The sequence below is a fragment of the Amphiura filiformis genome, chromosome 19 (genome assembly GCF_039555335.1).
Source record: "Amphiura filiformis chromosome 19, Afil_fr2py, whole genome shotgun sequence".
Lineage (NCBI taxonomy): Eukaryota > Metazoa > Echinodermata > Ophiuroidea > Amphilepidida > Amphiuridae > Amphiura > Amphiura filiformis.
Window position 1 is genome coordinate 8231394 of NC_092646.1, and position 24580 is coordinate 8255973.

General features: G+C 37.9%; 1 protein-coding gene across 2 annotated transcripts; it reads left to right on the forward strand.

Annotated features, from left to right (window-relative positions):
* The first annotated feature begins 590 nt into the window (after positions 1 to 590).
* On the forward strand, positions 591 to 24252 carry LOC140140874 (kelch-like protein 15). Of its 2 annotated transcripts, none has more exons than XM_072162622.1 (5): positions 591 to 681; positions 10107 to 10755; positions 12340 to 12609; positions 16711 to 16882; positions 23323 to 24252. In XM_072162622.1, exons 1-5 carry the CDS (start codon positions 665 to 667, stop codon positions 24051 to 24053), a joined length of 1839 nt encoding a protein of 612 aa, XP_072018723.1. In that variant the 5' UTR covers positions 591 to 664; the 3' UTR covers positions 24054 to 24252. The 2 variants fall into 2 exon arrangements, with proteins under 2 accessions (XP_072018723.1, XP_072018722.1); XM_072162621.1 differs by lacking the exon at positions 23323 to 24252 and adding an exon at positions 19004 to 20755.
* The last annotated feature ends 328 nt before the right edge of the window (positions 24253 to 24580 follow it).

Here is a 24580-nt window from a genome sequence, read left to right on the forward strand (position 1 = left end):
TGTGTTAAGTGCCCCCCTGGGAGAAAAAGACATCAAAATTTCAAATCTGTTAAAAAAATGTTTTGAATTGGTTACGAGTTAGAGCAAAATTAAAATACTTTGATTAGAGGCTGTTGGAATAAAATTCATGAGGGCACTGTTCTGGTTCTGGTTCCCTGTTCTGGTTGAATTCAGCATCGAAGTGGTTACGTAATTCTCTTGGTTGCGGATCACGCTACTTTGGTATGCCTTCGAGTGCCATATACTTTATGTGGTGATCATTTCGATCGTGGTTCATTACTCTAGCTGCGTGATCCCGTTGACATAGTAACATTACGTAACCCGATACTGAATACTCTAACAAAGCGGGATCCCGCATCAATGTCAGAGGAGTTCAGGTACCCGGGCTGTTTCTCAATAGCTAATCTTGAAATATGCCAACATCAAAAATCAAATTTTTATAAAAGAAATCCACTCATAGTGGAACTTTGTCACAAAGGGTAGAATAAACGAAATTTGTATTTCAATGGAACATTTATTTAGTGGTAAGCCCCCTTAAGGCATAATTGGCATACATGCTGTCAATAACGCAAATTTAGGAATTGCGAATTGGTTGGAAGTATTTTGTTTTTGAAGTTAGTTTTTACTGACTTTTTATACAGTCTTCGACGCAACGAATCAAAATATGGCCAGTACAGTTGCGTAAGTAAGAAATGTGTGTAAAAACGAGTTATTTTGCATTTGTTAATGACAAATCTATTGCCATTATATTGTTGGAATCTGCATGCATTGCCATGGCATGCATCGGTACCACACATTAATGTACAGTACGTGCATATGGATTATACCTGGCCTGGTCCCATGTACCCATACCTAGTGTATGGGTACATGGTATAACCAGGCATTCAAACAGCCACGGAGAGAGCTGTCAAAGAGTGTATATTTCAAAACATGATAACTGCACCAGTTATAAAAATTCCCACACACATACCACTTTTTAGGTATGCTAGGTGAATTCAAATTTGCCATCAAACTGCATCATTTTATATATCAAAATAAAGCCCTTGAGTAAACAAAGCCAACACTGAAAACCTTTTTGTCATAGCACTTTCCGCAGCAAAGTTACATCTTGTCAAAGATTGACTTTCATCAAAAAGATTCAGCTAGCAAAATTCCCCAAAACGGCATTTAGGGGTGTTTCTAGATCTTAGTCTCATGGCGATCGATAGCAGCTTTTTTTAATGGAACTGCTATCAAAATCCCTCTAAAATTCCATGTGCGACTTGATTATCACCATAAATAATCATATATTTGGGTCAAGTGAAGTATAGAAAACATATTTATGTAGGTTTCCTTCCCCAACCTATTCTCGAAAAAAATTCAAATTTCTATGTAAATATGCATTGAGTTTTTCCCCGGTCTCGGCGAATTTCGCTGACTAGCAAATGTGTTAACTAAGGTTTGCCTGGGATACCTACACTTTTAAAATGCACTCAAAGTCCTTATTCCATATCCCCAATTTGTACTTACTTTATTGATAAAAGTCTAAATATCCACATGACAAATTCAGCTGTACATGTCCATTGTATATGTTCACAACATGACCCAAAATCATACCCTTTCAGACCTTACACATGCACAAGGCCTTGATAGCACTGCCATGTGCAGTCAATAGCCCAACATGCTGAACAAGAGACTGGTTGAGAGTCCATGTGTTCATTGACCTGCACATGCTTCAACTGCTGATGTGTCATGTCATGATATCAACCTCATAGTCACAGTCTCTGTTCTGTGGGGTATTGGTAGAATAACGCATGTCTTTATGAAAGGTCAAAAGTTAGGGATTGTTTTGTCAGACATTTTGAGAGCTAGATTTGATCAACACCATTTGAAGCATGTTGTAGCTTACAAGCAGGACACATAATTTCAGGATATTGACTACAAATTTGGACCAATAAATTTCCGAGACATAATACAACCAAGGAAGCTTACTTCAAAGATGTAAAGGGCAACAGTGACATGGTATAAAGTGAAATAGTTAGGGAAGAATACCTTGGTGTACATTTGAAATGTAATTTCTGGTTTTTGTACATGGACTTCATGTCTCCCTATTCCACACATATGGATGGACTTACTCGAGAACTCTAGCTTTGAATTTGCACACGATAGTTACGCATTTGAAGCTAGAGTGCTTTGCTATAGTTTTTCAGGCAGACATCAGTGCAATTTTTTGCAGTTTGCAATGGAGGTTCAGTCTGGTAATGTTGAAATTTGGATGAAAGTTATTTCGATGAGTCAACTGTATCTTTTGAGCAAGATTTGCCTATTTTGGGCAGTCTAAAATTTTGCTGAAGTGTATATTATTATTAGCAACATTTTTGATGCAATCGCCTGTCGTGATCGGCTGTGTTTACTTCTGAACTTCCATTGCTTTACACGGTGTCATGCTTCAGCGAATCCGACTACATTTTGAATGCTACGGTCTCTAGCCTAGAATGTGAAGCTATCGGTGAGCAAATTCTTGGCTAGACTTCTCGAGCAAGGATGGACATTGTGTAGGTATCCCAGGCAAACCTTAGTTAACACATTTGCTAGTCAGCGAAATTCGCCGAGACCGGAACCCAAACACAATGCATATTTACATAGAAATTTGAATTTTTTTCGAGAACAGGTCGGTGAAGGAAACCTACATAAATATGTTTTCTATACTGTAGCATTCAAAATGTAGTCGGAATCGCTGAAGCATGACACCGTGTAAAGCAATGGAAGGTCAGAAGTAAACACAGCAGATCACGACAGGCGATTGCATCAAAAATGTTGCTAACCTAAAATTACACTTCAGCAAAATTTTAGACTGCCCAAAATATTAGGCAAATCTTGCTCAAAAAATACAGTTGACTCATCGAAATAACTTTAATCCAAATTTCAACATAACCAGAATATATAACCTCCGGTGCAAAAAATTGCACCGCTGTCCGACCGAAAAACCGTACCAAAGCACTCTAGCTTCGAATCCGGGCTTCGAATGCGTAACTATCGTGTGCAAATTCGAAGCTAGAGTTCTCAAGTAAGGTCCACAATACCGTGGCCGTGCATATTATGAGTGATTCACGCAAAAGCTGTTTATTATATGGCTGTGTTTCTTTTGTCCAGTTTGTCATTTTGAAGTTGAACATGCTGTCAACAAGGTTAAGGGACTGTGCAATAATTTTGAGCCTGGGGGATTCCAAATGTTAAGCCCGATATTGAAAAGTCCCTTTTGATATCATGTTCAGTTTAATGCCTGGATTACACAGTAAAATGTGATTTTGACCTTTAAATTGACTTTATGACTTTGTCATTAAAAAGTGGAAGACAACATTTCTTTGGCTCACTCTCTATTCAGTTTCTTGTAGTGTTCTCCTCATCATGTGTAACTTAAGTTTTGTTAGTACAGGGTGTCCCAGAATGATTTGTACCGTGTTTGCAAAAATTACTAAAAATAGAAGACGGGCAGTGTATCTATTTTTAATGACAGCATTATAAGGTTGGACATGTCTCCTACTTATTCTGTTAATTTCAGCACGCTACATTTATTTGTTTTGGCGTGACATGCAATAATGTAAAATCTATGAAAACGACTTCGCATACCTTTGAAAAATGGCACGATACGATTAAATGATTTGAGCGTGGGATGTTTGGCACAGCATTTCGACGACAACTACTGTCGGGGTTGCGCCTTAAAGTTTGCCGGACAGCTGCAATGTTCGCTCTAGTTCTGACAGTCTTACGAGCACCTGAAGCTTCACTTTTCCGATTCCTGACAGTTCCGTGCTCCTCAAACTTCTTTACGTTATACACTATCGTCTAATGAATCTTCTTTGCGTCTCAACATAGCTGCCGGTTTGCCAGTAAGTTTTTGAAAGAAATCCACGCTACTGTACAGTAAATTGAGGAGCCGTCTTTTCTGAACCACAACCAGTTCGATCTCTGCAAGCATTTCAAATGACATGGACCTCACACCACATTAACTATATTTAAAACTACCGCCAAAGAGAGAATGGGATTAGGCCACAAATTCTTAATTCCATATAATGATTGCTTCGTAACATCATAAATAATAAATAGATATCGGCTATTTAGTGGAAATATGATCAGGGCACAACTAAAATACCTGCATAACTTTTTCCAAATAACTTTGTGCTGAACGGTTAAATGTTACAATTTTCACAATAGGTTGCGTTGTCAAAACTTAGAATTCACCATTTTACATAATCTTCTATAACTTCTACTAGAAACGTCCAATTTTTAAAATCTAAAAATCTGAGAAAGCTAAATATATGAAGAACTAAAAATGCAAGACAATATGACCATTCAACATGCCCTTCATACCTAAAAAATTCCATCTTTCCCGGTACAGATCATTCTGGGACACCCTGTATGTCAATGCTAAATCTAGTTGTACTGATAGACTAACCAATGGATGTTGTGTGTAGAAAGTTACCACATATTTGCAACATGCCTCTCATTGAAGCGTACAAGTTTGGAATGATACAACTTCCAAACGAAACAAGCTATAAAGTTAGTTCAAGTTATATTCTGTGTGTTATATTTATATCAGCTGTTGTGGTTCTGAATAATATTTTAATTACGGTACCGTATTGGTCCGAGTATAGTCCCACCCGTTTTTTAGGTGAAAATTTTTCACAATTGGGGTTGGGATTATACTCGGAATTTAAAAAAAAAATAATAATTTTTTTTTTTAAGTTGTTTATTTTTCAGTTTTGGAGTGTCCCTGGACCTAGACCTAAATGCTAGGATCATTCATGGTTGACCTAAAAAAACCCATGATGTTTAGAGTTTTTAATGTGAAAATTGATAATTTGTATTCATGTCATACTCCACATGTATGCATTCAAATTCAATGCATTTTGAAATCATTAATAGAGTATGACATGAATACAAATTATCACTTTTCATATTAAAACACAAAACATCATGCAATCTTTTTAGGTCAACCATGAATGATCTAACATTAGGACAGGTCTAGGTCCACTAGGACACTCCAAAACCGAAAAAATAAATAACTTTTTTTTTTTTACAATTTCTGGAATTTTTCGAAAAATGGGGGTGGGACTATACTCGAACGTGGGACTATACTCGGACGAATACGGTAGATAAAAAATGTACATGTAGCCGTACTGAGAGATAAACAATGCCCATAACATATTACCAAGGGGTTGACAGTGATTCGCCGATTCTCCAAATTTGGTACCAGCATGGGCGCCACCATCTTGGAAAAAGGGGTGCTGGCGACCGTCGACTCGACGGTCGCCAGCACCCCCGAACGCCCCCCAGCAGCTCCCAGCACCATGACTACGCATAACAGTCACGCGTTCCCAACTGTCAATCATTCGGGGTCAATCACCTCGAGCTTGACAGCGATATCTGAATAGACTATCGCCAAGTCTTACGTGTATTGAAATTAGGTTAATTTTCGTGATTGAAACAGCATTTTTGTCTCGCCTGAACTTTGTTCAGGATGGGACTTAGTAATCACTATTTCTGTCTGTCCGTGTGTGTGGGGGTGTGTGGGGGCGTGTGTGTGGATGTATGTATGTGTGTCCGTCCGGAGCTGTATCTGGGGAACCGTAAGACTTACGGCGACGCTACTTGGTGGGAGGAAGGGTATCCAAGTTTGCTCCGTAACCTCCGTATACTGAGAGATAAACAATGCCCATAACATATTACCAAGGGGTTGACAGTGATTCGCCGATTCTCCAAATTTGGTACCAGCATGGGCGCCACCATCTTGGAAAAAGGGGTGCTGGCGACCGTCGAGTCGACGATCGCCAGCACCAGCTAACGCTACCAACAGCTCCCAGCACCATGACTACAGCGTAACAGCACGCGTTCCCAACTGTCAATCATTCGGGGTCAATCACCTCGAGCTTGACAACGATATCTGAATAGACTATCGCCAAGTCTTACGTGTATGCGCGAAATTAGGTTAATTTTCGTGATTGAAACAGCATTTTTGTCTCGCCTGAACTTTGTTCAGGATGGGACTTAGTAATCACTATTTCTGTCTGTCCGTGTGTGTGGATGTGTGTGGGGGCGTGTGTGGGGGGGTATGTATGTGTGTCCGTCCGGAGCTGTATCTGGGGAACCGTAAGACTTACGGCGACGCTACTTAGTGGGAGGAAGGGTATCCAAATTTGCTCCGTAACCGTATGTTTTCGGTGAAAAATATGCAAATTAACATAGCTAATTTGCATAATTTATCAAAAATCAGCGCAAATTGATAGCGGAGTTTGTGGACAGACTATCTCAAGATCCGTCCGGGCGCATGGTAACAAAACCTGGTGGCAGCTATGATACACATCTGCTGATCACCTGATTAGTTTTTTCGTGAAAAGTATGCGCATTTAGTTGTTAATTTGCATAATTTATGCATAGCGATTCTACAAATATGGTTGGAAATCTGAAGAAATCCGCCTTGTGGAGCTGTATCTGGGGGATTCGTAAGAACCCTAAGCCCTATGATGATGAAACGTGGTAGGGGGTATTATGACCAGAGGATCTCAACCCGCTTCGATTTTCAGCGCAAAATATGGTAATTAAGTACCTAATTTGCATAATTTATGCATAAAATGCAAAAACCTATTTTCTCAGAGACTAGGGTCATACGTTCTTCAAACTTGGTGGGTGGGTGCATCTTCACCCCAGACAGAACAAGTTTGTGTTGGTTAGTCGTCAAGGTCACCCAAGGTCATCCAGGGGTCATCTGAGGTCAAATGACTAAAAACTGTCGTATGGAGCGCGTAAAAGCGTGGTGGAGTGCAGTCAACATAATGTGGTAGGGGTAGTATGACCAGAGGATGCACACTAGTACCCCCCCCATGTGGCCCCTCCCACACACTCAAAGTTGGGAAAAAAAAAAATTTAATGAAATATTGTTTTAATATTGCGCATTACATATATCAATTTCGGTCGTGTAGGCCAAGTTATTAGGCCAAAAAAGACTTTGAAGAATGTCTCTCATGTACAAAAGTATAGGAAACTGAATAATTAAAACCACCTTTTTAGGGTGAAGGAAGCATTTTTCAAAAAATGTCTAAAACAGGTTCCCTAAGCCCTATGATGATGAAACGTGGTAGGGGGTGGTATGACCAGAGGATCTCAACCCGATTCGATGTTCGGAAGATTATTTCGGGGTCATCTGAGGTCACCAGGGGTCATCTGAGGTCAAATTACTAAAACTGTCGTATGGGCATGAAACTTGGTGGGTACAGTCAACATTTGAGTACAATTTTAGGAAGGTTATTTGGGTTCATCCGAGGTCACCCAAGGGTCATCTGAGGTCAAATTACTAAAAACTGTCATATGGGCATGAAACTTGGTGGGTACAGTCAACATTTAGAGTCAAATTTTTGGAAGGTAATTTCGGGGTCATCCAAGGTCACACAGGGGTCATCTGAGGTCACATTACTAAAAACTGTCATATGGGCATGAAACTTGGTGGGTACAGTCAACATTTAGAGTCAAAGTTTAGGAAGGTAATTTAGGGTCATCCAAGGTCACCCATGGGTCATCTGAGGTCAAATTACTAAAACTGTCGTGTGGCCAGCCGAGACCCACCAAAATTTAGGGATCAAAGGTCAAATTCAATATTGGTCCAAGCAAGCTCAAATTGAACAGGCAAATCGCCATGGGTTGTTGCAGGTTCATTTACTTCTACCAAAAGTAATTGTAAAAGCAGGCGATCGCGAAAGCAGGCGAGACTCGTGGTTCGAGAACCGCCTTGTTCTTTTATAAATTTTGGCCCGGATAGCGGGATTAATTTGTTGGTTGATTTAATGTATTTGATAAATTAAGTTCATGGATGCGCTAAAAAAAGTAATTAAAAGTATTAAAAAAGCTGTTCAACATTTGAAAAAAATGCACTGTAGCAGGCTTGAAAAAGTCTAACCGTGGATGCAGCAAGCCGCGATTTTACTGGTAATTTTCATGACTTGATATTACCCTAAAATATGCCCAAGACAGTGTAGGGAATAATCAATAATATTTACAATACATTTTAAACAATAGGATTTATTGATCTGGAACAATGAATGCACAACACGAATAAGTCGGATGTTGCTAACATTGATTTTGAGATATTGGCAAAGAAAGTGTTAAAATTCTTTTGTTTTCTAATGTTTTCAGTGATTGATAAAGTGACGTAACTTCGCAATGAAAAGTCGAATCAACTTGGGGTTTTCAGTTTCTGAAAGCTCTAAATGTCCTCTTTAGAAATATGTCAAACTCATTTTCGACCAGGGTCGACATGCGACTCATTCCCCTTGATCATGTCACAATTGGGTTAACAATAGTATTTTTTACCCAGGGTGACAGAAAAAATGGGGAGAATTGTTAAAAATTATTAAAATTCTTTTTGTGTTTTTATGTTGTTACCGCCTATTATGCTTTGTTTTTTTGCTCTTCACTTTTTGAAACCATGCAAAAAAATTTTGGGTCAACAAATCACAACTTCTGTCGGCAAAAAATATATCCGTCTGTACATATTACAAGTTGTGCCCCTCCCCCTCCCCCGGTTCCAAAATCCTGTCTATGCCACAAAAATGTAATCAAGTCTTTATCCGAGAAACTGTCATGCTTTTCAGTCATCAAAGTACCATACAGTGCTCATTGCATGCTGTGAGGGGCTTTGCCATAATTATGAGACCCCCGGGAGGAGAAAATTGGAGAGAAAGATTTTTTGGCATGTTAAGGGATCTAAAATGAGCGTTTATTGCGTTTCGACAGTATTTTTGTGGGACATGAGAGCACCTCGGACCTGTCGAATTGCATTCTGAATCTGAAGCATGTCTTTCTGATATCAAATAATTTTCATTTTTGAAAATCACAATATAATACAAATTTTATGACAAATTATAAAAATTTGATATTTTTCAAATTTTGATATATAACAGTCCTCGAAGTAAATTATATAAATCTAATGATATATTCTTAAAGTGTATGTAGCAGGGAGGAAAAGCCGTGCGGTCAAATGAAAATTTTGACCTTTCATATTGAAGATATGGATTTTTTTCCCAAAAAGACCTAATTTTTTTGGTGTTTTGGGAAAAAATCCATATCTTCAATCTGAAAAGGTCAAAATTTTCAATTGATCGTCAGCTTTTCATCCCACCTGTACATACACTTTAAGTATAAATCATCAGATTTATAAAGTTTACTTCAAGTACTGTTAAATATCAAAAATATCAATTTTAATGATTTGCCATAAAATGTGTATTAAATTGCGAATTTCAAAAATCAAAATTATTTGATATCAGAATGACATTCTTCGTATTCAGAATGCAATCGATATGTCTGATAATGCTCTGATGTCCCAAAATAAATACTGTCCAACGTTCATACCCCAGCCCTTAAGGAAGCAAGCAATTTTTGGCAAGCCGGGGAGCAAGCAATTGTTAGCACACATTCATAGGGCGCCTTTCAAATAAAACACTTCAAAGGCTTTGGTTTTGGATTTTTACTAAGTGCAGTAACAGTGTACACCATTCTGGTTTACTGCATTAGTTTTCACCTTGTCTTTGTCTTGTTCCCCACACCAAGTTGGTATACCTGGCTCAAATATTTCTATTTTTTCTAGGTATCCTCTTCTATCATCCTTTAATCCTTGGTGTGTTTTGTACCTCGTCTGTTGGAGGCACCATTACCTACTTTGGCTTGAAAACAGACAGAAATGTAGGGCACCAAGGCAACACTATAGGGCATATGGAAGACATAAAAATTTGCATTTGATGCCTTCGATTAATTTGTGGGCTGCTGTGGAGCCAATTATGGGTTCAGGTATAACCTTATGTCATAATGAGATCATTTTGCTCCATAAGGGGAAAAACTTAGAAAATGATGATGTTGCCTTTAGGTAGGGATTTTGCGTATGTGTATACCCTCAGTGTATGCATACATGTATACAGTGATGTATGTATTCTCTATATTTTTCCCCAATCTTGAGATCCATAATGTAACTTGATAGGGGTAGTAGGGCCAGAGGTTTTCAATTTGATAAGATTTTCATGCATGTTTCAAATTTTAATTACCAGTATTTATTATTATGATTCTTTCTTTTTGTCCAGCAGAAAAGATCAAGATGCCGGTAGCCAAATGAAGTCAAAGGATAACATCTCGGATTCCAAGAATTCAACTGACACTGACAATAGGCATGGAACAGATATGATGCAGAAATTTCACTCCTTCCTAAACCAAAGCAAGTTCTGCGACATCACCATCAACATCGGCGGACGGTCATTCCAAGCTCACAAAATGGTGTTGGCTGCAGCAAGTGAATATTTTGAGTCCATGTTCTCAGGGGGTTTTGTGGAGAGCACCAAATCTGAAATAGAGATAGAAGGAGATGGACCCGCATTCAAGATACTTTTAGAGTATGCGTACACTGGTAAATTAACCGTGGCTGAAGGTAACATAGTGAAAGTACTGAGTCTAGCGTGCTACATGCAATTTGATAAGGTTATCAAGGAGTGTTCAACAAAGCTTAAAGATTACCTGTATGATGGTAAAATCCTGTGTGAGGATGCTTTCACTGTAGCAATGATGGCTAAATCTTATGGAGAACCTGTTGATGAGTTGTTGGATTGGGCCGTGAGTGCCATGGCCTTTTATTTCTCCACCTTCATGACGACTGAAACATTTCTAGCTGACATGCGTGCTGAGCTGTTAGAACAAGTTCTGGTAGAACCAAATCTAGCTTGTTCTGCTAAAGAAGAAGAGGTTTGTTTTAGTTAAAATTTTATGTTAGCAGTATACCGTAAAACCCCGTCTCGTCTACAAGCATATAGTGTTTTTTTGATGAAAGCTGAATTAATACGAGACAACAATTTAGATTGGTCTTACAATAGCACTTGTTTGTATATGCTTGTATCGGTAATTAATTTGCTTAAGGGGGTACTACACCCCTGGCCAATGTTGTGCATATTTTTGCATTTTTCTCAAAAATTATAGTGCATTGCATGGTGACAAGTAAGATATGTATATTATAGGGGCAAGGACTACAACTACTGCACTGAAAATTCAGCAACTCAAGGCAAGTAGTTATTGATTTATTGACCAAATAGTTGTTTTCCCTCATTTTTGACTGTAACTCCACAACTGTAGTATGTGCTGAAATAAAATTTCCAGTGCATTAGTTGTAGTCCTTGCCCCTATAATATACATATCTTACTTGTCACCAATGCGCTATAATTTTTGAGAAAAATGCAAAAATAGTCACAAAATTGGGCAGGGGTGTAGTACCCCCTTAAACTCCATAATATTATAAGTTTTTCAATGGATGGTGTCTAGATTAATTTAGCTTTCATCAAAACCACTCTATATGCTTGGTAGACGAGGTTTTATGGTATTCGGGGAGCACTCCCTATCAGAAGTGGCAGGAATGTGCCCCTGCCATGTTAAAAGTAGAGGGCTAAAATGTACATACTTACAAAATATATATGGGGTCATCCAGTTCACAACCTGAATAACAATGGGGTCATTGAGTATGAAACTTTTAAAGAAAAGGAGGTCATTGGGTAACAAACTGTATAATGAGGGTCATTGTGACATACAAGATCGAGTATAAACATGTACAAATGTCACACTGCAAAAAAACTACTTGGCCACCTTGGGAATTTGAATCACTTACTATAGAAAGAAGTAATAGGCCTATAGTACATACTAATAGGTTGTGTTGTCCTCACAATATTGCCAGGTAAAAGGCTGTAATCATATAAATAACATCAGAAACTTCAGCAACACCAGGGGTCAAATTAGTATCAAACCTACCATGTAACAATGGAGACAAGGTTTCATTATCATTGAGGTATAGGACTTTTTATTTTTTCGGAGAAGAGCAGGTAGGGCAACTACTTGATTATATTTCTACATGTTCATACTACATACTCTGAAAATTTTAGAAAATTATACGCACGAGTCCGTTTTTTTAAATCACCTTTTGTTCCTAAAATGGGGTTATAAGCGCCCTCAACGGGCTACATGTAAAGACCAGTTATAGACAAATGGCTCTAAAAGAAAACGGACTCATGCGAATTTCCTCAAATTTTGCATATGATGTAGATTTAACATCTGGAATGTAATGCAAGTGATGTCGTTGCTGCTCTTCTAAATTCATTTTTAAAATGTCCGCCCCAGACCAAGGTGACAACAATGTGTCATTGGGTACTTGATTTTGGATATAAAAAAGGGGGTGTCATTGGAAGCAGGAAAATAAGAAAATGTTGGGTCATTTAGTGCCCTTTTCCTGAAAGTTTTTAAAAATGGTTCTTTTACTCATGTAAAAACCTTTTTACTGTATCACAGGCTCTAACAGGTTTGATCAACTGGCTGTCACATGACCTACCAACTCGTAAACAACATGCAGCTAAACTCGTAAAGATGCTTCGTTTAGGAGTCATACCTGCCGCAGAACTGGAAAAAGCTGGTGATTTCTTTGACAAACATGACATGGCAGAGTGCTGTGAGATCCTGAGACGCATTGTAAAGAGCCGTCAACCCAAATGTGGTGGATCTTCCAAAGGAGCCGATTCTGACGAGCTGCATGATATGTTTACACCTAGGAACATTGTCACCGTAAGAAATTGAATACATGAATCCAAAACCCACCCAAGTCCATGGGAAGTGATTTTGAGAAAAAAAAACATGTGTATCATTTTAATTCCTTCAATTAGATTTACCTGGTCAATATGGTAAGTTATGCGTGCAAATGGGTGGGTTAAACTGTATTAGGTATGACGATTAGCATTTCAGGGACTTCGTGGGGTTCATTTTAAATTCTGGACTTGGGTGGTTTTTGAATCATATACTAAGACAATAATGTTGGAATGAGATTACCACTAGTAAGATAATACAAAATAAAGCACACAGTTATGTATAATGTTGATAAGCATTCTGCCATGTAATATAAACCACACACTTTCCTTGATAAAAACATATTTGTTTTTCAAAAGTCACTCTCCAGCAATGAATGTGTTACAAGTGGACTTTTATACATACATTGTACTGGGTTTCAATCAATGTGTTACAAGACTCAAATCATTTTAAATTCTGGACTGGGGTGGTATTTTGAATCATATACTAAGACAATAATGTTGGAATGAGATTACCACTAGTAAGATAATACAAAATAAAGCACACAGTTATGTATTTATAATGTTGATAAGCATTCTGCCATGTAATATAAACCACACACTTTCCTTGATTAAACCCATTTGTTTTTCAAAAGTCACTCTCCAGCAATGAATGTGTTACAAGTGGACTTACATTGTACTGGGTTTCAATCAATGTGTTACAAGACTCAAATCATGGACTTGGGTTGATTCTTTCATACATGCTATTTTTCACATGCTCAATAGACACAGAGGATGAATTTGAGTTGTTCTTTCATACATATGACAGGCCTATGTACATTGTATAGCAACACTTTCCCATGCTTAACTCAATTTGGCCAAAGTATGGACTTGGGTGGCTTTTGTATTCATATATGGTCATTTTCACGGTAAAGGGTGTAACTTTTGATTTTTGGGTCAAAATTTCAAACCACTTAAATATGTTTCTGTTTACTGAAATCATGCATAGAAGCAACTTAAATTCCAGTAAAATAATGTTTCAAGGCTTAAACCTTTTGATTTCTAATAAAAAATTTGACATTTCCATAACATTTTGGTTAAAATCTAAGAAAAAATGTATTTTACATAACCTCAGAAAATTATGACATGAAAGCTGGAATACATGTGAAATCCCATTCCAAAGTAAGTCAACAGATATAAGTTAAATTTTATACCATGTTTTGCTATGTTTGTAATTGCAGTTTTGAAAATTTTTAACATCAAGTGTCATTTACAATGGAAATTTCCAAACCTTAAACGTATTTTTTATGTTTTAATTGGGTTCCTAAAATAATTTGAATGTCTAACTTCATGTACAAATACTACTTGATGAAAGGAACCTCCCAGCCAAGTTTTACAGAAATTGGACTTATTTTCTAGAATTGGCAATTCAAGCGATCTGTGTTTCGGAGGCTTCAGTTAACAACACAGGTGATCATAAAAGTAAAATATTTGGCTAACCACTACAAGTTGACATAAAAAATAGGTAAAAAATATCACAATTACCAATTTTCATGCTTTGCTTCTGAGTATTGAATTTCAGTTGTGACAAAAATTAAATTATCACAGCAAGTCATTTTTTTTTTGTTTCGGAGGCTTCATGTTAACAATTGTTAAACATTGCAGAAGTAGTTTTTTTGAAAACAACAGTGTTGGGATCATCTAAGCTGTTATTTTCTTGTGTATATTGAATAAATGATTCTATGCGGCAGATATTTTAGATTTATCACATGTTAATTTTTTCACCCATTTGTTAAGTATGGTGTTTTTTGCATGTGAAGCCTCCGAAACAGGCTTTTTGGGATATCAGTATATTTTTCAAACATTAACCATAATGTCAAATTTTTTTTAAATTTATGACATTCTGCACATATCAAGTAATAATTACAATGCAGATATCAGTATGAAACACACCAATTTAGATATGCATAGATGATAATTAATCTTATTGTTGTTTCGGAGGCTTCATTTGTTTCGGAGGCTTCAATTGTTAACGGAAAGTTTGTATTGGGTCCCATTTTCAAACGGTGATATATATCTCCACGATTTAAAAACATGTGACTTGAGGATCTACTTTGCTACATTTTGATAAATAGATTTGATGAGCTCTTTTATTTATATTTGCACAAGCTTGCTGAACAGTTTGTTTGGAGGCTTCAAAAAGTTAACGGAAAACGGCTCTTTGAAGTCAAGATTTTATAAAAAATTTTAAAAGCTTGCAAATCGACTAATTTTTGTTACCCATTTAAAGTTAAGATAACAACTGTTATGAATCAAGAAGAAGTGAAGAAATAACCAAGAATTATGAACCAAAGCTACACCCACAAAGTTTGTTAACAATTGTTAACGGAAAATGAAGCCTCGAAGCGACAAATATTGAAGTCCGGTTCTCAAAAATACAGGGCTGTTCACAATTAAATCTAATGTGGCAGTGTTTACTGAACATATGACTGTACTTTCAGGATAAGAAAAATTATCCATGAACTAACTGAAGAAAACACAGGGTTTTACAAAAATGTTACTGTTTTTTATAGTTTTTCAAAATGGCAATATTAAGTACATTTAAGCCTGCTAAAACTGAGCGCAGTAACTCCCAAAGCTGATTATGCTACCCAAGGTAGCTGCTAACTAGATGACTTATGTGGCCAAAAATCATGGAATTCTGTGGCTTTATTAGAACACTACAGAATAAAAAAAAAAAAATCCAAAGTTACACCCTTTACCGTGAAAATGACCATATTCAATTGCCAAATCTTGTACAGTGGTACCTTGTTTTAACACAAAATTTTCAGGGCCTTGGATTTCAGTTTGTGGTAACAGGATTTGTTTTGTTATCAGGTCACACATTATAGGGGACACACCCGAAAGTAGCCCCCATTGACTTTGTGTACAAACAGGGTCCGGGAAAACATCATTTTCTTGACTCCAGAGCGACTCAGTTCTTCAAAACTTACCCTTTCTGCAAGTCGAAGGTCAAGGTGAAGACATCCATTGCAGAAACTATATACGGAGTCCAGCATTTTTTCACAGACTAGATCACCCTATAATAGCCCATACAGCTTACGCCACCTAAGGAATAGCTTGGTGTTTCAGAAATGCAACACATTTTGAAATTTTAGCCAAATCGTAATAAAAAAATTGGATCCTGCTCATTTTCACAGACAATCTATTTCCCAGGCCTAAATGAGGATTAAATATGAATCAGGGCCTAACAGCTGGTATGCATCAAGTCAAGTCAGTGAGCTGTTTAGTAAGTAGAAGATCCCAAAATTGAGTCAATTCATTGGAGTGTAAATATTACAAGTCTGGTGTTTGATGCAGTAATTTGACGTATATGTGATCTGCTATCACAAAATCAGCGTAAAGTCACCCCGACTTCATGCTCATTTTGTTGAGTTGGTAGTTACGAGATATTTGGTCAGACTATGTTGATGTTCTTTGTTTGCCGCCACCTGTACAAGCCAGTAGTATTATCCTTCGTGAATGGCCCATTGTCCCCCCATTCACAAAGGATAAACAGACATACTTAGTAGCTTTAACAGGTGAGTGAACACCATCGCAGTAGCCAGGGCATTTTGAGTGACTAACACCTTGCGACTTGACGCGGCGCATTGAGTCGCCAGGCCGCGGTAAAGGATTCTCAAGTAGCCCAATTTTTAAGCTTCCAAAAAAGCGCCCAATACCGGATATTTGGGCGGATTTACCCAATTTAGAGCATAAAACACCCAATTGGCGGAAAAGCACTTGACTTTAAAACTTCCGGTACTTACTGGAAACTTACTGACCGATCAATAAATGGTCACAAAACCCATTGTAATTTCAATTTAGAGCTTCAAAGACTCAAAACCTTTATAAATCGGCTAAATTGAAAGGAAACTACATCAAATTACTGCCGCGGCCTGAGACTGGCAAAAGTAGCCCAATTTTAGACAAGTAGCGGCATGCTTTTTTGAGTAGCGGCAAGAGATCGCCAAGTAGCCCAATTGTGCGCCTAAGGCGCGGCGTTGGCATCACTGGACACAGACTCTTTCACATGCTTCATTTTTGAATGTTTTTGTTGTTTCAGGCTCCCCTTGTGATAGGTGGCTCAGAAGATGACACCACTGTATCATACTTCAACAAAAGAAATGTAAGCTGGACAACGCCACCATGGAAATTTGTACTTCCTCCTACAGGCACCGGGAAAATCATGGGTCATTCATCTGTTGTTGTGGATGATGTACTCTACGTAGTTGGAGGTAAGGTTTTATATATCGTTATGAATTCGGCAGACGGCCGAAGCCAGATTCGGCTTTTGGTAAATTCATGTTACGCATGCATTACTTTTGAATTAGAGAACAAGGGATCAATGCTTTACCTATAGAGGGCAGCATATCGATTTGTTAACGGTTATCGTCGTTGACCGTACTGTGATGCACAGTTAGCTAACCCTGTATGCCGCCCTCTTTTGATTACTTGTCATGCTGTTACCATCTTATCTTCATTCAAAAATTGATATGCCTCCCTCTATTATGTACAGCATTGATCCCTTGTTCTCTAATTCAAAAGTAATGCATGCGTAAAATGAATTTACCAAAAGCCGAATTCATAATGATATGTTCCACATTCGTTTGGAGTAACCTTTATATTTGTACCTGCAGGTATTACCGTACTGACTCAAGTATAGTCCCACCCCGTTTTGGGGGGAACATTTTTCAAAATTGGGGATGGGACTATACTTTTTTTTAAATTAAGTTATTTATTTTCTCGGCTTTGGAATGTCCCTGGATATAGAGCTAAATGCTAGGATCATTCATGGTTGACTTAAAAAAAATTGTAGGTCTATGTGTTTTCAACCATGAATTGATCCTAGCATTTAGCTCTAGGTCAGGGACACTCTCCAAAACCGGAAAAAAATGGTATTATCAATTGACTCACTCTGGTTATAGGATCAATTTAAGGGGGTACTACACCCCTGGCCAATTTTGTGCTTATTTTTGCATTTTCTCAAAAATTATAGCACATTGGTGACAAGTAAAGATACGCATATTATAGGGCAAGGACTACAACTACTGTACTGAAAATTCAGCAACTCAAAGCAAGTAGTTATTGATTTATTGATCAAATATTGGTTTTCCCTCATTTTTGAGTGTAACTCCACAACAGTTGTCTGTGCTGAAATAAAATTTCCGGTGCAGTAGTTGTAGTCCTTGCCCCTATAATATACATATCTTACTTGTCCCCAATGCACTATAATTTTTGAGAAAAATGAAAAAAATAGGCAAACAATTGGGCAGGGGTGTAGTACCCCCTTAATACTTAATCCTGTTCCTTTCAGAAAACAGTCAGGTTTATAATGCTCTTCCACTTTGGAGCAGGGCAACAGGAAGACTTAACTGTCCGTAACAAAATGTGACACTGGGCAATGGCATACCATACCAAAATGTCATTGTTGTCCTCCGCCACAACCTACCCCCTGATATGCAACTGAAGGGGACTTAATTTTATTGCTAAAAAAAGGAGGAACATAATCGTTTAGGTAAACAAGGACCAACAAACAATTTTAAAATGAAGGAATTTGAGAACTCAAGAGAACCAAAGTGATTAGACCCCGGGAGGGGGCATTCACATGTCCCAGCTATACAGGTATATGCCACGGCATGGACCCCCTTTTTCAGCACCGATAACAGTTCCCTAGACCCCCAGAGTTCATTGGTCGCCGTTCTCTTGCCTCTTTTGACCCATGAGAACAGGGGTATTCCAATTGAAATCCATACACCCAATGGAAAACATGACCTTAATTTCCCACACAAAACTGCTAGTATGACTAGACCTTCAACATGTTTCAGATGCCAGTTCACTTTATTTTGTCGTGTGGACAGAGTGCAATTTGCAAATATCTGATTTGCTCACAGGAAATGGCGCGTTAACCTCACAATTCTGATTTTTTTAATGAAATATTATAATTAAAGACAGGGATAAAAAGAATTTATCGCGTCTGATGTCACTGTCAATTACGATTTTTGATTGGTTTACACGGGTTAATAGCGCGTAAAAGGAAGCACGATCTATCCGGTGCTGATCGGAGAAAAGGAATAGCAGCAAATGGCGAAAAATACGTACTTTTACAAGGCAAAAAGCAGCTTTTCTAGGCATTGTTGACATGGTGCCTTCGCCAAAGAAAGTTTCCTATTATTAAGACCTAACTTTTGAGATGGTTTGCATGTTTGAAGGTGCAAAATTAACAATAAGGTGCCCGGTTGTACCGCCGCATTTCAGCAAGTCATCATCACAACACTTGTAAACAAAACGTGCTCGAATTTGATTGACAGATGACGTCAGACGCAATAAATTCTTTTTATCTCTGTCTTTAATTATAGGTAGTGAAGGATTGGATCATGAAGGCAGTGATGACAGTTTTTATGATGATCTAGATAATGATGAGGAGTTGCTCGTGAACAAAGTACGGAAGTACGATCCCGAATCAAACTCATGGATAGAACTTGCACGCATGCAGTCCGTGCGAAGTGACTTTGCACTGGTTCATTTAGACGGATTACTATATGCAGTTGGCGGTAAGAGCTATGGTGGGCCAGTTAAGAGTGTCGAGTGCTACGATATTAGTGAGAATATGTGGAAGTCTGTTGCTTCTTTAACATGCTACTATGGTCGGCCCAAAGCTGTTGTTTTCAATGGGAATATTCTTATGTATGGCGTTGAGGTGGACTACTTTGGTCAGAGTCTTCACCAATACTCGTTAGAGTTGTATGATCCAGTTCACAATGTATGGAAGAAGGTCATGTCTGAAAAGTACTGGAAAGCTGCCTTTCATGAGCCCATTCTTACAGTTCAAGATGGAGAGTGTTATCGCGTAGTCTGCCAAGTAGATAAAGAAAAAACATTGGAGGAACAATTGGAAAGCGAATTTGAAATGCATGTAAATAAAATAACCATCAAAGAGCGTGGCAGGAATGGCCGAGTGACGGCCGTGATGGGTAAGAAGGAGAAGCAAGTGCATCTGAAATGCAGGGATGCGTTCTGTTTGAATGGGAAAGTATTTGTTTATCTAGCTGAGGACAGCACACTTGCATTCGACACAGGAGTTGATGTGAAGGACATAGGACCCAATGGATTGGACAAAAAATGGCATGAAGTAACGGTGAACTTATCTCAAAGTGTTGTGAGGAATTTCACCTTTGATATTATGAAGTTGAAACCTAAACAGTAATTTTGGATTTAGGTTTTGGATGCTTTAACTTGGATGTTAACCTGAATCTCATAGATTACTGGGACTCTTTCCATTTGATTTTGAAATGGGATATTCCCATTGAAATTCATACGCCCCTGTGGAAGACATGACCTAATCTGCCACACAGGAGTTGGAATTTGCCCTATTCATGTAAACACCATGAAATTTGCATTCCCTGTGTGGAAGATTCAGCCAGCAACATTTCCAGCTGGTCTTTGGACAGATGGCCAAGGGCTTTTGTAATTAAATATAAGTTGCTTGTGGTATTGAACATTTAAGGGGGTTTGTCTGAGGAATAGGCTGCAGGGTATCATTCCCCTTTGCTCTTTTTATGACAAATTATCATCATCCCATTCCGGAAAAAAAAAAATTTCCAGAAGATTTACATTCCTGTTAAGGTCATGCCTTCCATAGGGGTGTATGGATTTTAACTGGAATAGCCCAAATTTTATACAGGGATATCTTAAAATGTAACATGAGAGCTGAATGTGAACATGGGTCCATTTTACTAAACTTAACTTACTAAGTCTCGAAATCATTTGTAACTTACAAGGCATCATAAAATTAATTTATTTACGATTGGTACTCTTTGTACATAATATGGATTTAGTACAGGGACCCTTCGTAAAGTTACATCTAGTAAAATGGTATTTCACACTTGCAAATGGTTAGTTGAGTTAGGAAGGGTTAAATGTTTAAAATGAAATACACTCCAGGTCTCTTTAGTCTTCCCAAAGAGATTAGACGCAATGAGTACCAACTCACATAGGCCAATGTGTACAATGATGGAGGCGGAAATCAAACAATAATTGGCATATTTGAGCATAAGCATTACAAAATTTTGGCTGCATAGCCATTCAGTTGGCAAGAAGGGGGTGTTTTAGGAGGCACTGCCCCCCCCCCCAGTATTTTTTGGCAAAATCAGCCCACAATTTGGTTTTATTATTTTATTATTATGGGGGAAATGTTAGTCAAACATGTATGCAATGTTCATAACGAGAGTATGTACCCTGGTACGTACATGGCGTGCGGGACGATCATACACACACACATCAAAGGATCGTACCGTAGCACGACCGACAGAGTATTACACATTGGCGCTGGTAGTAAATTCCAATTTTCTTTGCTTGAACTCAGTTGTCCGGCTCAAAATTAAAAGGGTATACATTTTATGGAAAAGAAATTATACTAATCTAATTTATGGAAATGTTACAATATGTCTTTATAAGTAGTTGGCAGTTGTTTGGAAGAAAGTGTGTTAGTGTCAAAAACATGATGTTTTTTGAATGATGTAACAATCAAGCCTAAGGGGCTGTGCAATAATTATGAGCCATCCCCAGCCTGCCAAAAATTCCCACCCCCTTGCACATGCCAAATTTAAAAACCTTAAAAGGCTTCCCATGAATGTGTGCCAAAATCACTTTCCCCTCCCCCCCCCCCTCGGCTTCCCAAAAATTGCTTGCCCCCTCCCTTTTGGCTCGTAAAAATTTCTTGTCCCCCCCAATTTTACCCTCCCCCCAGGGCTCATAATTATTGCAGAGCCCCTAAAGTTTTGTACGAAGTCTAGAATATCAGTCTATAAGTTCAACTTCAAGCAAAGTATTCTAGCCAAATACTTTGGTTCAAGAGTAATATCTTAGCCTATACTAAAGATTTGGATGGCTTGAATTTTGTGACTGAAATTGCAATATATAGCAAATTCTTTTATAATACCCTAAAATATCAAAATTTCACTTTTATTGCAAATCTGCAGGGTTTAGGGTATCATGTGTTTCATTTGGTAAAACAGGAATATAGGACCTGCTCATACAAGGATTTTGATTTTATTAATTTTGTATTTGTAATATGTTTAAAAGCCTATAGAAAATAAGCTTTTGTAATTACTTTGTTATTTTGTGTGTTTGATTTTGTGTGACCCCCAAGGAAGAACAACTTTTGTTGAATGGGGCTTTCCGTGTTGAAATAAAATCTAATATCAAGTGTTATTAAAGTCATAATGTACGATCTTATAATATGAATTTGGTTAATTTTTTCAAACCTGATTTTTTTGCATATTTGTAATGTTTACACATGTCACAACTTGCACCTAAATGGAATCAGCCAAATTTGTTGTGTTTGTAGGTAAACAGAGCAAAGTTCGATATAATTCAAGAAATTATGACTTTATGTCCATATAGAACTGCGTGTTAAAGCGGCCAAAATAACAAGCAGTGTTTCTTTCATGTTACCTCGTTATTTCAGCTCAAAATGGACAGAAACCATTCCCGATCATTATTGCTAGTATTATTTCAGCATTTTGAGTATATAATGACAAATTTAAAATTTGAAGGAAATTGTACATTAAGCCTTTAAGGACTGGGGTATGAACGTTTGGACAGTATTTATTTTGGGACATTAGAGCACATCAGACATATCGAATTGCATTCTGAATATGATGAATGTCATTCTGATATCAAATAATTTTGATTTTTGAAATTCGCAATTTAATACACATTTTATGGCAAATCATTAAAATTGATATTTTTGATATTTAACAGTACTTGAAGTAAACTTTATAAATCTGATGATTTATACTTAAAGTGTATGTAGGTGGGATGAAAAGCCGACGATCAATTGAAAATTTTGACCTTTCGTATTGAAGATATGGTTTTTTTCCCAAAACACAAAAAAAAATTAGGTCTTTTTGGGAAAAAATCCATATCTTCAATATGAAAGGTCAAAATTTTCAATTGACCGTCGACTTTTCCTCCCTGCTACATACACTTTAAAATATATCATTAGATTTATATAATTTACTTGAGGACTGTTATATATCAAAAATTTCAAAAAATTTTAAAATGAAAATTATTTGATATCAGAAAGACATGCTTCAGTATTCAGAATGCAATTCGATAGGTCTGAGGTGCTCTCATGTCCCACAAAAAATACTGTCGAAAGCATAATAAGCGCTCATTTTGGATCCCTTAAACCACTAAGCAATTCAGATTTTTAATCAAAAGAGCGTAGTATTTTTTCTGATTTTACTTTAGTCGCTAATCGGGAAGTCGCTAGCATACCGCAGGGTCAAATTGCAATGATTGAGCACTGGGGGGGCAAATAGCCCCAGTCAGAACTCTTGCCCCGGTAAAAACCAAAATTACAAAAATTACCACTTTTTGCGGCAATTTTGTGCAAAATTTGTTATTTTCCCCTCTGAAATTCACTTTGCCCCCCCCCCCCCAAAAATTCCTGCCGCTGCCTTGACGCTGTTAGCGATTGCGAAAACGCTGGCACATGCTTCAACTTCTAGTACAATTTGCCCTTTAACATATTTTAGATGCCAGGTCACTTTATTGTGTCATGTGCACAAAGTAGCTCAAAGTGGGATTTGCAAAAATCAACTTGCTCATAAGAAGTGCAGTACATGCGAACTTTTATGCAATTCTTTTTTTAATGCATTTTATATATTAGGTAGCGAAGGATTAGTACATGATGGTTGTGATGACAGCTATAACGATGATCTAGATGGCAAGGAAGAGCTGTTCTTGAACAAACTACGGAAGTATGACCCCGAATCAAACTCATGGAAAGAACTTGCAATCATGCAGTTGTTGCTAAGCGACTTTGCACTGGTGCATTTGGACGGATTGCTATATGCAGTTGGCGGCAAGGGCTACGATGGTGAGCCAATTAGGAGTGTCGAGTGCTACCATATTGGTGAGAATAAGTGGAAGTCTGTAGCTCCTTTAAAGTGTGACTATGGTCAGCCCAAAGCTGTTGTTTTCAATGGGAATATTCTTATGTATGGTGAAGAGGTGGATTACTATGGTACCCCACTTGACTCATACTCGTTACAAATGTATGATCCAGTTAACAATGTATGGAACAAAGTCATGTCTGAAAAGTACTTAAAATCGATCTTTGACGAGCCCATTCTTACAGTGCAAGATGGAGAGTGTTATCGCGTAGTCCGACAAATAGATAAACCAAAAACAATGGAGGAAGAATTTGAAAGCGAAGGCGAAATGCATGTAAATAAAATTGCCATCAAAGAGCGTGGCAGGACTGGACGAGCGACGGCGGTGATCGGGAAGAAGGAGAAACAGGTGCCTCTGAAGTGCAGGAATGCCTTCTGCTTGAATGGGAAAAGTATTTGTGTATCTATCCGAGGTCAACACACTTGCATTCGACACAGGAATTGATGTGGTGGACATAGGACCCAATGGATTGGACAAAAAATGGCACAAAGTGACGGGGAATACATCTGGAAGTATTGTGACAACTTTCACCTTTGACATTTTGAAGTTGAAACCTAAACAATAATTATGTCTACTAAGTTGGCTATGCTTCAACTTGAGATGTAAGCATAATAACCTAGACCTAAGGGGCTGTGCAATAATTATGAGCCCTGGTGGGGGAGGTTGAAACTGGGGGGGGGGGCAAGAAATTTTTGGTGAGCTGAAAGGGGGGCAAGCAATTTTTGGCCAGCCGAGAAGGGGGGGGGAGGCAAGCATTTTTTGGCACACATTCATGGGTGCCTTTTAAATAAAATGCTCTAAAAATGCTTAGGAAAACAGTACGGAAACACTTTAATATGCAAATTTGGCATGTGTAAGGGCCCCCCAAAACATTTTTGACGGGCCAAGAGGGGGCAAGCGATTTTTGGCCAGCCCCCGGGGGGCTCATAATTATTGCACAGCCCCTAAAGTACTGATGACATTGAATCTCA